The sequence below is a fragment of the Barbus barbus genome (assembly GCF_936440315.1).
Source record: "Barbus barbus genome assembly, chromosome: 12".
Lineage (NCBI taxonomy): Eukaryota > Metazoa > Chordata > Actinopteri > Cypriniformes > Cyprinidae > Barbus > Barbus barbus.
Window position 1 is genome coordinate 18,725,327 of NC_136740.1, and position 13,834 is coordinate 18,739,160.

The 13,834-nt window shown below is 36.4% G+C and overlaps 1 protein-coding gene across 1 annotated transcript; it reads right to left on the reverse strand.

The window, feature by feature from the left end:
• Nucleotides 1-1,015: 1,015 nt before the first annotated feature.
• On the reverse strand, nucleotides 1,016-6,518 carry LOC306878549 (GTPase IMAP family member 8-like; the record flags this gene model as incomplete). Its single annotated transcript, XM_079430982.1, has 4 exons — nucleotides 1,016-1,740; nucleotides 3,268-3,975; nucleotides 5,637-6,338; nucleotides 6,491-6,518. The coding sequence occupies 4 exons, from the start codon at nucleotides 6,516-6,518 to the stop codon at nucleotides 1,016-1,018; spliced, it is 2,163 nt and encodes a 720-aa protein (XP_079287108.1).
• Between the last annotated feature and the right edge of the window lie 7,316 nt (nucleotides 6,519-13,834).

A 13,834-nucleotide genomic window follows, 5' to 3' on the forward strand; every position in this document is an offset into this window, starting at 1 on the left:
TAGCAACAGTAACTTGCATTAGCATTACTTCCTCTTGCTGTTCTTCCCCTTGGATGTTTTTTGTCATTTATTTATTTGTTTGGTTGTTTGTTTTTGTTTATTTTTCCCTGGAAATATTGTGTTGTGGCATCTTATTTGCATATTTCTCCTGAATGTGTGCCACTTTGCCCACAGCTATGTGTTGTGCAAATGTATCAAATTTTAATATTCTTGTCGCTAAAGGGTCTGTGCATTATGAGAGTAAAGATATGGCAGCGAATTTCTAGAGGAATACATTTCCACAGACAGTTACACATTTCTACATTTTAAAAATAGTGCCTAGTGCCCTCTACATACATACATACATACATACATACATACATACATACATACATACATACATACATATATATATATATATATATATATATATATATATATATATATATATAATATTAAATGTTACACAAACACACATATATGTGACCCTGGGTCATAAGGGTCAATATTTCGATTGAGATTTATACATCATCTGACAGCTGTATAAATAAGCTTTCCATTGATGTATGGTTTGTTAGGATCTGACAATATTTGGCCGAGATACAACTATTTGAAAATCTGGAATCTGAGGGTGCAAAAAAATAAAAAATATTGAGAAAATCGCCTTTAAAGTTGTCCAAATTAAGTTCTTAACAATGCATATTACAAATCAAAAATTAAGTTATATATTTACAGTAGGAAATTTACTAAATATCTTTATGGAACATGATTTTTGGCATAAAAGAAAAATCTATAATTTTGACCCATACAATGTATTGTTGGCTATTGCTACAAATATACCCCAGCGACTTAAGACTGGTTTTATGGTCCAGGGTCACATATATATATACACTTTAGTTAATAACAATAATAATTGTATCTTGTTTTAAGGATGTTTAGATATTTCTACTTGAAAACAAAACAAAAGCACTGATTATAAAAATGATTTCCAGAACTTTTCGCCTCATACAGCTGTTGTCCATTTCCATGCTCTCGACTACCAAATGATTTCACCATCATCAAATACATCATCGGGTTCATCTTCCTGTCTTTGTCCCTGCATCTTCAGTCTTGTGTTTGCTCTGTCTTCCTCCACCTTCCTCCCCTCTGTCACCTCCCGCAGCACCCGCACGTCCTTGTCATTGCACACGCTGTTAGCCGCAATCATCTCCTGTATCTTTTCCAGCAGCTCTGTGACCTGATGGCTCTCACCCTTGGCCTTATTATTAAAAACATGAAACCTGTTTCCACATCTGTCAACAAGCCACTGCAGAGCTTCTCCCTCACATTCAATGTGCTGCTCAATGGCTCTGTCTCCGAGCAAGTCCCCAAATGTGAACAGAATTATACTGTCATCCCAAACCGTGGAGCCCAAAAGCCTCAAATGATCCTCCATCGTCTTCCGCTCTTGCTCTTTAAAGGAACAGTCGGCACGAAGGACCAAAATGTAAGCGACCGGTCCAGAAGCAGATAGAGATGCACTCTGTGTGATTTCGTCTTTTAGTTCAGGGGTTTGTTCTGTGGGCTGATGCTTCCACCAGCCGGGGGTGTCTATGATGCTGACCTGCTGTCCTCCCACCTCTCCATGTCTCTGAACGCACCGGGCTGTTCTTCTTGACCCAAACACCTGTCTGCCAAGGATGGTGTTTCCTGCTGAACTCTTCCCAGATTCTCCATAACCCAGCAGCACAAGACAAAATTCAGAGAAATGCTTTCCAACATCTAAAAACATGAAAAAAATTATAAAAGCCAGCACCAATAGAACAGGACTGACAAGCATTACTTCTGTCAAGTTGATATGTGTTCGAACTTGATCTGCAATGTTTATCAATCACGTTCCTCCTTGTGCTCTCCAATAATTTCACTTCACGTCTCTCCAATACAAGAGTCAAACGTAAATAAAGGGATTGTTAGGAAAAAGCTATGAAAGCTAATGGAAACCTGTTTTTGCCTCAGAAAAAAAGAGGTTTTTGAGTTACAATTCTAACTTTTCCTCGCAATTTGAATGAATTTATCTCTCACAATTAGATTTTTTTTTCTTGCAATTCTGAGTTCAAATTTAGAATCGCAAGATATACACTTTTTCTTTGCAATTGTGAGTTACAAACTCACCATTGTGAGTTAACATCTGTTATAATAATAAATATTTTGAAAGTCCTCGATTTGTGGAAGCCTGTTTCTGTCATGAACAAACAAATAAATAAATAAAAAGGGTAACTGCGATATATTATCTCACAATTCATTTTTTTTCACTATTCTGATCCATAATTTATTTTATGGATCCATAATTTATTTGCACAGTTTTTTCTCAGTGAACACGCTTCCATAGAAATCATAATTCAAGAAATGTATTTAATTTAATTTTGATAACAAATGTTGAATTGAGGAATATATGTATGTGAAATATTTAGTAAAATGAGCTTTTACCCAACAGGTTTTGACCAATATAAACAAAACTATACATTACTTAAAGCTCATTATCAAATATCACATTCCCAAAACCTCAGACTGAACTCATAATAAATAATGCAGCTTGAATGACACAGCGTTTCTGTGATGCACACTGAAGTCTTAGCAGACACGGTGACGCCAAAACTTTCTCATCAAAATGGTTTTTCAAAGACAAACTGAGACTATAAAAAGCCACAAAAGAATAAACTCAATTTGCAATTTGAACTCTGTATCCCTCCATCTCCACAATATTGTATGTATTGAAATACTTTCAACAAGAGTAGCTCTTATCTTCCTCGGCATCACTCCTTTGTCTTTTTTTTTTACTGACGTGTTCTTTGACTGACTTTGTACAGTTACACAGTCAGGCATGTGCTGGATGCACTAAAAGGTGTATGTAGATTTGAAGTGAAAACATAATTTCAACTTGTTTATGCAGTAAACGTGTATAGCTGTAAATGTGTTTTTTAACCTACATTTTACTTTTCTCTTTTATTTTTAAATAAATGTGCTACTGTGTATAATAAACTTTGACTAGATGCATTCAGTAAAATCAATTCATCAAAATAAAAATTAAAAGAACGTCCCCCTTTGTTAACAAGTAGATAATGCGGAATGCTGAATAATAAATACAGTATAAAATAGAATTTTAAAAATCAGAAGTAAATTCTTACTGCACATTCTTGAAGTTATTGTGAGTGATTAATCTCTGCATTCTCATTGGATATCATGTTTTACTCAGAAACGTCACATTATGGAATTAAATTGTTTCAAACTTGTGTAAAACCAGTATCTTACCCTTCATTGTGCTGTCCGTCTTCCTCATCTGTCTTTGTTTCTTAGCTCTTGCCTTTGCTTTCCTCTCCACTGCTTTCCTTTTCTGCTTCACCTCCTTCAGTGTCTTAAGGTCAATTTCATAATAATGCCCCCTATTTTGTGCCACCATCTTCTCTATTTTCTCCAGCAGGTTTGTGACCTGACTGCCATCATTCCAGTTCTCATTGTCGAGGACATGATATCTGTTCCCACATTTCTCAACTAGCCACTGTAGAGCCTCCCCTTCACTCTCAATGAACTCTTCGACAGTCACATCCCCCAGACAGTCTCCATGGGTGAACAGCACTATGGTATGAGCCCACACTCTCTCACCAAGAAGCTCCATGTGCTCCTCCACTGATGTCTTCTCTGCTGCTGTGAATGACATGTCTACACGCAGGGTCAGCAGAAGCACATGTGGTCCTGGTGGACAGAGAGACATGCTGAGTAAAATCTCTTCTTTATCCAGTTCAGGAGTGTCAGCCACTGGGAGAGACTTCCACCAGCCTGGAGTGTCCACTATAGTCACATGTCTCCCATCCACCTCGCCTTGTCTTCTCACACACGTGGAGGTTCTCTTCGAGATGAATGTCGCCATACTCAAAATGGTGTTTCCAGATGAACTCTTCCCAGACCTTCGAAAACCTAATATTATCATCCTCATCTTAGGAATGTGGACATGTTTGAGACCTGGTAAAAACAAGATGAATTTAAATCAAATATTTTTTGTCTAAACTGGGATTAAAAGGACAGTTCACACCCAAAATAACAATTATGTCATTCATTCACCCTCAAGTCAATCCAAACTGTTTCATTCTTTCGTGGAGCAAAAAAATTATGAAGATGTCAATAATATTTTGTCACTAAGAGAAGTGAGAACAAAAGGTAATGGGTATCTACATTTCTTTTTTTGTAGTCCATTATATTTCAATCGAAAGTTACAGCAGAGAGAACAACTGATTGGTTTATTATAAGTTTGGCTAATTTGAATCATTTGACTTCATAAGGTGTACAAATCAGGATTATTTTAAATGTTTTTTTTGTCATTTTGGAGTTCAGTAGCACACCTGATCTCATTCACTTTCATTAAATTGGAAAAAGTAGCCATAATACTCTTCAGAATGTCTCCTTTTGTGTTGCATGGGGACAGCATGAGGGAAATAATAATGAGAGAAAATTACGAGAGAATTACAGTTTTTGAGTGAACTATCCCTTTAAAAATGGTTATCTGGGGCCAAATTCACAAAACATTAAGAAAAAATTATTCTTGATATTTACTTTCTTCTTGACAATGAAGTTAAGAATATTTTGCATTCCCAAAAACATTTTTAAATTCCTGAAAAGAATGTTCTTAAAAATCTTTGTGAATAATTTCTTAAAGTTTGGATAACCTCCAACTTACATTTCTCTCATTAGGAAATAAAAAAAGTATTTTTCAGAAATTGCCCTTAGAAACATTCGTAGTTCCATCCTACATTCTCATAAATAAAGGTACAAAAGCTGTCACTGGGCGGTACCTTTTCAAAAGGTACATATTAGTACTTAAAGGCCCAGTTTCACAGACAGGGCTTAGACTAAGCCAGGATTAGGCCATAGTTCAATTACGACTTTAAGTAATTTTTATAAACATGCTTAGAAAAAAAACATTGCTGGTGTGCATCTTGAGACAAAACAAAGGCACTGATATATTTTAAGATCAGTCAGTGCAAGTTTCTTTCAACTGAAACAGCTAAGACTTACATTTTAGTCTAGGACTAGGTTTAAGCCTTGTCTGTGAAACCGGGAGTATGTGTACATATTTGAACCTAATAGGTACAAAAGTGTACCTTTTGAAAAGGTACCACCCCAGTGACAGCTTTTGTGCCTTTATTTCTGAGAGTGTAGGTGTAAATGACTTTCTTCTATTATACAAATACAATTGGAGTTATATTAAAAAAATGTCCCGTCTCTTCCTAGCTTTACAATGCAGCAAAATAAAGTGCATAAATCCATCATAAAAAGTACTCCACATGGTTAATAAAGGCCTTCTGAAGCGAATCAATGTTTTTAAGAAAAATATCCATATTTAGAACTTTATAACTTTATAAACCATAATCTCTAGCTTCCGCCAACTGTCCTACACGCGTTCACTAGAGCGCCATTCCAGCAGATAACGTAGAACGTAGGCTGAATATTTTTTAATATAGCTCTGATTGTTTTCATCTGAAAGAATAAAATCATAAACACCCAGGATGGCTTGAGGGGGAGTAAATCATGGGGTAATTTTCATTTTTGGGTGAACAATCCACTTAAGAACTTTTCAGAATTTAACCTTCTTGAAGATCTTCATGAATCTGGCCCCTGGTTCTTACCTTGTCGTACAAGTGGAGTCTCCCATTGTTCTTGTACCATCTTCCTCCTCTGGTTTGCTCTCATGTATCTCTTTGTCATCATTCCTTCCACCGTATGGATCCATTTTCTGTCCATTTCAAAATGACAGCCACCGTTTCCCATGACCATTGCGTCTATTTTCTCCATTAACCCCGTCAGCTGCGTACCGGTGGCTCTCTCAGTATTAAGAACATGGTATCTGTGTCCACATTTCTCCACTAGCCAGAGCAGAAGAGACTCTCCTTCACTTCCAATGTACTTTCCTAAAGTTTGCTCCTGTAGCTGGTCTCTATATGTGAACACGACTATAGTGTGATTCCAGACTCTCTCGCTCAGAAGTTCCAGGTGTTCCTGCACTGACCTCCTGTGTTTTTCTTTGAATAAAGCATCGACACGTATGATCTGCAGAACCGCATGGGGCCCAGGAGGACAATGAGCTACGCTAAGCACAATCTCTTGTTTTTGAAATTCAGGGGTTTCTTTGACAAGGTAGTTCTTCCACCAGCCCGGCGTATCAACTACAGTGACCTGCCTTCCGGCAAAATCTCCATGCATCTTCACACACTGGGCCGTTCTCCTTAGATGAGGCTCTGCATGACCTGTTATTAGGTTTGCCAAAAAGGTTTTCCCTGCTGCTCTGTTTCCCAATAACACAATCCTCAAATCAAAGAGAAATTGGATTCCTGCAAATAAGAGACAATGCATATCAAAAACATGATTTCTTGTTCTCTGCTGTATATACATCAGATGTATTGTGCTTAGATTTAAGCTTTTCTTAAACAAAATCAGAAATGGTAGACACAAAGAATTTAAATGTCTTAATCTGGGAACTTACCAAATTCACTTGCTTCACGTGTAGCCATCGCTGCACTCTCTTATTCATAACCCTGCTTAAAATATTTAGAAATGATGTCACTTTTGGTCTGAATTAGTTACCGCACCATTTAAATGATAGGAGAAGGTTAATAAAATGACTGCCATCTTCAAATTTGTATTAATGTGTTTTTGTGGCACCAAGATCAAGCTAATGGATGATGCTTTTAAAAATGATAAGATTACCACCCCTTACATTTACAGCGCTTTTCAACAAGCTTTTAGAAGCCATTAGCTATCTGTGAAAGAATGAATAAGTGAGGTGAAAAAGGAAAAAATGTTTTACCTTTGTTCTCATCACAGCAGAAGCGCTGACAGTGAAATGAAGAATATTATTCTTGTGTGCACAACAAATATGAGCAAAACTGGTTAGTCAGGCTGAACAAGCGACTCAAGACTTTTATGGAGTCTTATAAGAAGGGGCTCTGTTTCCATTACATTGACCAATTTAAATGGATACATCCATTAAGAGCCCCTTGTACATATCCATCCTGTACATATCCATGGATATTGCAATGAATTAGTGATTATAATGACCATAATAGCTGTATGTATGAGTGAACTATTTTGATTATTTGATTAGTGATCTGGAAATAGTCACTAATTTGAGTGTGACTTAGATTACAAGAAAATCAAAATGCGTTGAAAAAAAATGCATAGTTAAAAAAAAAAAACTAGTTACTTTAAAGAAACTTTAGTAATATATGTCACATCATTTACATCATTTATTAAAAGCCCATAAATGTAGCTTACATTTTACATTATAAAGTTTGTTTTCAACATGCTGTAATGTTAAATTTCTCCAAAAATTCTCTCTCTATATATATTCTATCTTTAAATATGGTGATGTTCATATTGCAGGGAATGTTTGCACAGCTACAAATGTCGCCGGCGCTCAAACAAATGTCTTCAAATGAAAAAGGAGTTTGACACTTTCCCTTGACATAGATCACAAAAGATGAATATATATGTTAGACAGAAAAGAGAATAGGAGAAATGGACAGAGAGGTTGTGCGAGCGATGACTCATGGACAGTGTCAGCGAGTGCTTGTCTTGTTTTTATGTACAACACACAGACGCTTGAGATCGGTCAGGGACTGATATGGCCATATCAGATTTCACAGAACTAGAGGGGGAATGCAGAAATTGCTTATAACCTTGAAGAGACAGACCTTGAATGAAAGAAAAAAGAGGGAGAGAGAGAGAATTATGTGGAAAGGAATCGCAGAGTGAATCCTTTGACGGCACTCTGGATAAAAAATGGCTTTAAAAAGCTTTGTGTTGATTCACAACAGTATCATTGCAGACTTCGCTAGTGGTTTTTCTGTTTTGGAATTTTTTTTATGTAAATATGATGCTTGTGTGAGTCTTATCACATTTTCTATCAAATTATAGATGATTCATTTGGTCTCAGAGGTCCCCTTCCGTCTATAAACCTAATTAGCGCTTCTGCACCCTCAGCCACACAGGACCGACGTTTAGTTTGAAACAGAAGATCTGAGCCTTTGTTTTTCAGTCAGTACAAACCATTAAAGTTGCATTTAGCTCGTACATCATTATCACTGTTATCGGCATCTCTCAGTGGAGGATTACTGCTAGTAAAACATGAAAAGTGAAGGTTAAGAACACAATAACAGAGATTAGAATCTGTCTTTATCTCTAAGGAACTTGCCGGCTTAAACAGAGCTAACTCTCTGTTTATATGCCCGTGTATCAGGTAATTGGAAAGTTCTGCTCGGCTGGAACCTGCGCCGCCTCCAGTGATGTTGGTCACACTTGTTCCTCTCTCATTCTGTAAGGAAATAAAGCCTCCATGGGTGCGCAGCCTGAGCCCCGATAAGGAGAATGTGAGGAGGGCTCATGACGATACTCAGATTATACTTCCATAATCCCTCTATCTAGATTTATCTGAGGACAAACTGCCTTGAAAACCTTTCCAAAACGTGGCTTCTCTTCTATTCGTGTGTTTAGGATTGCAATATGCCAGAGGCCAATCTGTGCCAGGATCTTTCTGCTCCGAGATTATTTTCCCACACGGATTAATGTGAATTCTTCAAAGAGATGAGGCAGATTATTCAGGACGCAGACTGGTTGACATGCACTTGAAATTCAGCTGTGTTTAATCTGTATCCACTTACTTAGTTGCTTTAGTTTGAAGAGGTTGTGGCAAGCCGTGAACCCCAAAATCACTTATTTGACTTCTTAGAGAAGTCTTCGGCTTGGTAAATTGAATTGAAGAAGAACTGATCTAAATTTACCCTCAATATTTTGACTTCTAGCTAAAAACAAAAGCCTGTTCTCTTGAAAACAAAAGCAGTTTTAAATTAAAAACTTGAGGCAATGAATAAACAACAGCAGCATAATTTGATTGTGGATTCTGAAGAGAGATTATCTGTTTGTAACAAAACAAAGAATCTTTCTGAACAATTTCTGCTTAATAAGAGTACTTTCATTTGACTGAATTAGATTTTTGCTTTCTCTTTTCAATCCCATTCTCATGCCTTCCAGGAGTTTAGCTGAAGCTATTGCTGTTTTTGATAGAGCACGTCTGCAATTAAAACTGATGGCAACATCGGCTGCTTTAACTTAACATAGAAGACATCACTAAGAATAAAATATTTAAGGTCCATACAGAAGCTCTGTTCCTCTTAGCAAAAACATTAATTACAGGTACAGTATATAATTGAGTTTTAGAGGAGCTTTATAAAGTACTTTTGTACTTTAATGCAGTTCTGCTTTTAACAAATGAGCTGCATGTTCATTTAGTTCCAGGGAAAAAAACGATAATTAGCGTATTAAGCTGTGCAGCCAGTAAACCCTGTACAGTATGCCATAGAGGAGTTTCTGACACAAAACCAAAAATATCTCCTATTCCATCCGAGCTCTCATTAGTCATTGGAGTTGTTATTAATGTGCTTCAGCCTTTCTACACCCGCGGCTGTACAGTGATGGTGAAGAGTTACAGGGAAAACCACAAATGGCACTTTTCACGAATATGATACAAAATAGGGCCTGATTTTTATTTAATTTTTTTCAACATATGGTGCTAAAAGGGATAGTTCAGCCAAAAATGTTTTTTTTTTTCATCCTGAAATTGTTCCAAAACTCTACGAGACCTTCTTTCTTCTGTGGAACATAAGATAATTTTCTTTAAAAGTCTGTTTTTTTTGGTCAACAAAAATGGTTTGGTTACCAACATTCTTTAAAATATATGTTATGTTATTTTATTTAGTTTATTTGTTTATTAATTGATTGATTGTCATATAGGTTTAAAACAAAAGGATGATTTTTTTTATTTTTTTTATTAGTTGAACCATCCCTTCGTAAACCTTAAGAAAATCATGACTGTCAACCTAAATTATATAAAACAAAATATATTTTTTATTCCTTCATGCTAAATGCAGATTTATACAATCTCGTTACCAAAATTTGGGATTTGTGAACCCTAATATGTGAAAACTAGACTAGAATGGGTATTAACACAGTTGCAAATTAAGCCTAAATAAAGCCTAAACCAGGGGTCGGCAACCTACTGCACGTGTGCCAACAGTGGGAGCAATAGGGAAAAATGCATACTCAGGGGCGTAAATTTCATCTAACAGTAGGGGGGGACAATAGAGCTTGGCAAACTACGTCACGCCGCGTCAGATTCCGCCATGTTTTATGTAACGCTCAGGAGCACACCGTGTAAACGCATGCAAATCACCACAGAAAAAAGCCGACTGTTTACTATTAATATTTTTTGAAAACCATCTTACATACTCTTAGAATAAAACTGACTAATAAGTAAATCTCTTAAAATAAAAAAATGGCTCTGTGGTTTGTCTGAGAGGCTGCATATATTCATTATTCAGTCTCCTTCACTGCAGTGGTACTGATATAGACTAACTGCTAAAACACTTTGGTTAGAGCAGCAAAACCATGCCTATTCTTTAAAGGGGATAATACATAGCTAGATCTTAAACAGTGGATCATTTAGCATTGTTATATATCACAATATTGCCCAGTAAGTCTGCTCAGTGTAAAGAATTAAGCCATTATAGAGGTAACAGAACTTACTATAAGCTGCTTTGAATCGATGTGTATTGTGGATGCTGTGCAAATAAATAATGAACCAAGTTGAAGATTCATTATTATTAGAGATGCCGAACAATGATAAACGATCAAATAAATGAATGAATGAAACTTAATCCTTACAAACAAGTGGCCTGGGATCAAAGAGCTGCCATAGATAATATTTCCATATATGTTTTTCTTTTATTTGTAGTGTGAGGGCGAACAGTTTAATGCAAATCACTGTATGTTAAATCTACAGAGATCATAAGCCATATCTTATTTGAGGTGTTACCGAGTTTCAGTTTAACTTTCATCCGAGTTCAGTAGTGAATGTAGACATTATATAGGCTATTATTTTATGCTTATGTGATTCAACTTAAGATCGCGTTGAATGATTAACGCTTACTGTATCAACAGCGTTAATCAAAAGCAGAGGTATTTCATGCAGACACTGATAAGAGCTAACTTATGGCATCTATTAATGTCTGCAGGAAATACCTCTGCTTTTTCAGCTTTCTAAGGCCGAAAAAAGCACGTTTTTCACACCGGCTGTGCAAAGGGCTATGGCAAATGATGTAAAGTGAGCCTTAACCACTCCAACGCGATCTTAAGTAGAATAATAGAAACATTAAATAATATCAACGTCTATATTCACTACATTATCCAGTCTCCGCGGTAGCTTCCGTTACCTAAATTCCCAGAATGCATTGCCGCTGTGACGACACATTCCGCATCTCTGTAGTGGATAAACATAAGATATAATTTGTTTTGGGTAAATATAACAGGTAATCTTTGGTCTATCGTACAGCTCTGGGTATCCACTAGGGATGTAACGATTACCGGTTTGACGATAAATCATGATAAAATTCCCCGCGGTTAGTATTACCGTTTCATATTTTAATTATCATTAAAACCGTATTCGATTACCGTGATTTAAACAACTCGCGATAAATAAATACTGTCCGGCATCAAGCAGAGTTTTCAGTAACAGTCTCATGAGCGCACAGCAGCACAATAGTTTCGTTCTGAGTGAAAATAGGGCGGAAAAGCTGGGAGGTTTTAAAAGAGTGCTAAGGGAATTATACAAATTAATATATCAATGAATTAATCATATGAATGTACCTCTGAAGGATCTGACTGTCTTCAGAAACAATTCGATGGCATTTTGTTCTCATCTTCGCTCCATGTAATACCTAAAGGAAGTGTTCGCGGAGTTCACAGGAATCAGCTGTAATTCAGCTTTTCCATCTAAAGCGCCACCTGCTGCCAGAGAGTGGATTTACAGACACTTATTTACTTTCAGTCTGTGTGCAGTTTCTGTCTGGCCAAAAAATTGACCAAATTTGCATGACCTGCTGTAAATTTTAACCGGTTGATGAAAAACAAACTTATGTACATTTAAACAATTCAGATATGCTATATAGGATTATTTATGGAGCCGATAAAATACATATAATCATTTATTAATTATCATTTTAATTAAACCCTTTTCTTTAAAGGCTGAAATGTGTGGTCTACCTTTTATGTTAAACTTTTTCAAAGCTTTATTTGAACATTTACATTATTTATTTGAACATGCTATTAAACTGGTGTCAGTCAAATTGTAATTTAAAATCCAGACCTCATTGGTAATGTTATTGTTTTAGTGATTATGCAAACAAAAAGTCATTTTATTTGCTTTTTGTTGATTTTTAAGTATGAAACTTGGTGAAGTGATTTATGTTTCGGTACTTTTTGAACATCTCCAGCACATTTTAACAATACCGTGATAATACTGATAACCGTGATAATTTTGGTCACTATAATCGTGATTAGAAATTTTCATACCGTTACATCCCTAGTATCCACATACAGCGACGATGATTTTGTCCTCTATTATTGTTTCAGATTTCTGCCTCCGCTCGTAATCATATAACGTTACAGTGATGCAACCTACTTGATTTTGTTTCCCTCAAATATGGCCATTTTGAGAGTGAGATGTGAGAATTGTCTGCATCTGTGTGTCTCTACAAACAATGAACAACCGTAAAGGCACAGTGGTTTACTGGAAAAATAAAAAATGGCACGTCTTGCCGAAAAGGTTGCCGACCCCTGGCCTAAACCATTCAGTTGTAGCAAAATTTTGGTTTATAACTAGTGATGTTATATTGGTTTAAATTGTTTGAGATAGTCAAGTCAAATTCTATGATACAGAAGAGGCCAAAACTTCTTTTTTTTTATGGTGTCTAAAACTAGCTACTTTTCATGCTAAGCAAATTTTACGTTAGATAACACATTATATCTATATAACAGATCAAAGAATAAAAGCATGGTGTTTGTGTTTCTACTGCTTTTATAAAAGTCATAGGCCACCAAAGTATAGCGCATCTGTGGAAGAAGCCACATTACAGTACACTGTCCTCAGAATGAGCCTAACAGATATTAAACCTGAGCATAGATGAAAGATTTTAATAGTAGTCTTGCCCTTGACACTTTTACTCTACAGCTCTATTTCATAATGCATTTTAACATGTTCTCAATGTTCTTCCTCACGCTGCTCTCCCCGGTGGAAAGCGTGTTGCCATCTTAAGTGCCTTTCCATTATTCTAAAAGCCCAAGTGTAAAATCGACCCTTCGATGGATGAGGGGACGAGTCAACAAAACAAGTGAACTCAGGTGAACATATTACCCATAAGGCATAGCATGCCATCACATTTCTCTCCAAAAAACATAAAATTGACAGGAAAGCTGCTGGAAAGTGAAAATGAATGTGTTTAGTGATGACAACCAAATATTAAGGTGTAAACGGCAGCTGGTTTTGTCTGATTCAAGTATGTTAGATTTCTCATGATCAAAAAGTGAGAAGTCTTTTGACATTTAAGCTTTGTATTGCCATATCTCGAGGGTAAATGGATGGCAAGCCTTTATATTTGAAATCAGACCAGTACAAGGCGTAATCTTGACTCTCAGGAGGAATGTATCGAGACTGACCTGACAGGTGCATACACTGTGACTTCTGCTGTGAGTTAGACCTGCTATTCAGGTGACCAATTTATCATCGATCTTCCCGTTTGGCTGTTGTTTTCTGGTGATTTTCTGTAAGGGAGCTTCCCATAAAGGCCTTCACTGTGTAAGAAAAAAACAAAGGAGGTTTCATCTATTTTGCAGCCAACACACTCATTCGTCTTTCAGGAATTATTAAACATCACTAAATTATCAGTACACATATGATATCTTAACCTTGACATGCTTTAGCATAAATGTTTCTCAT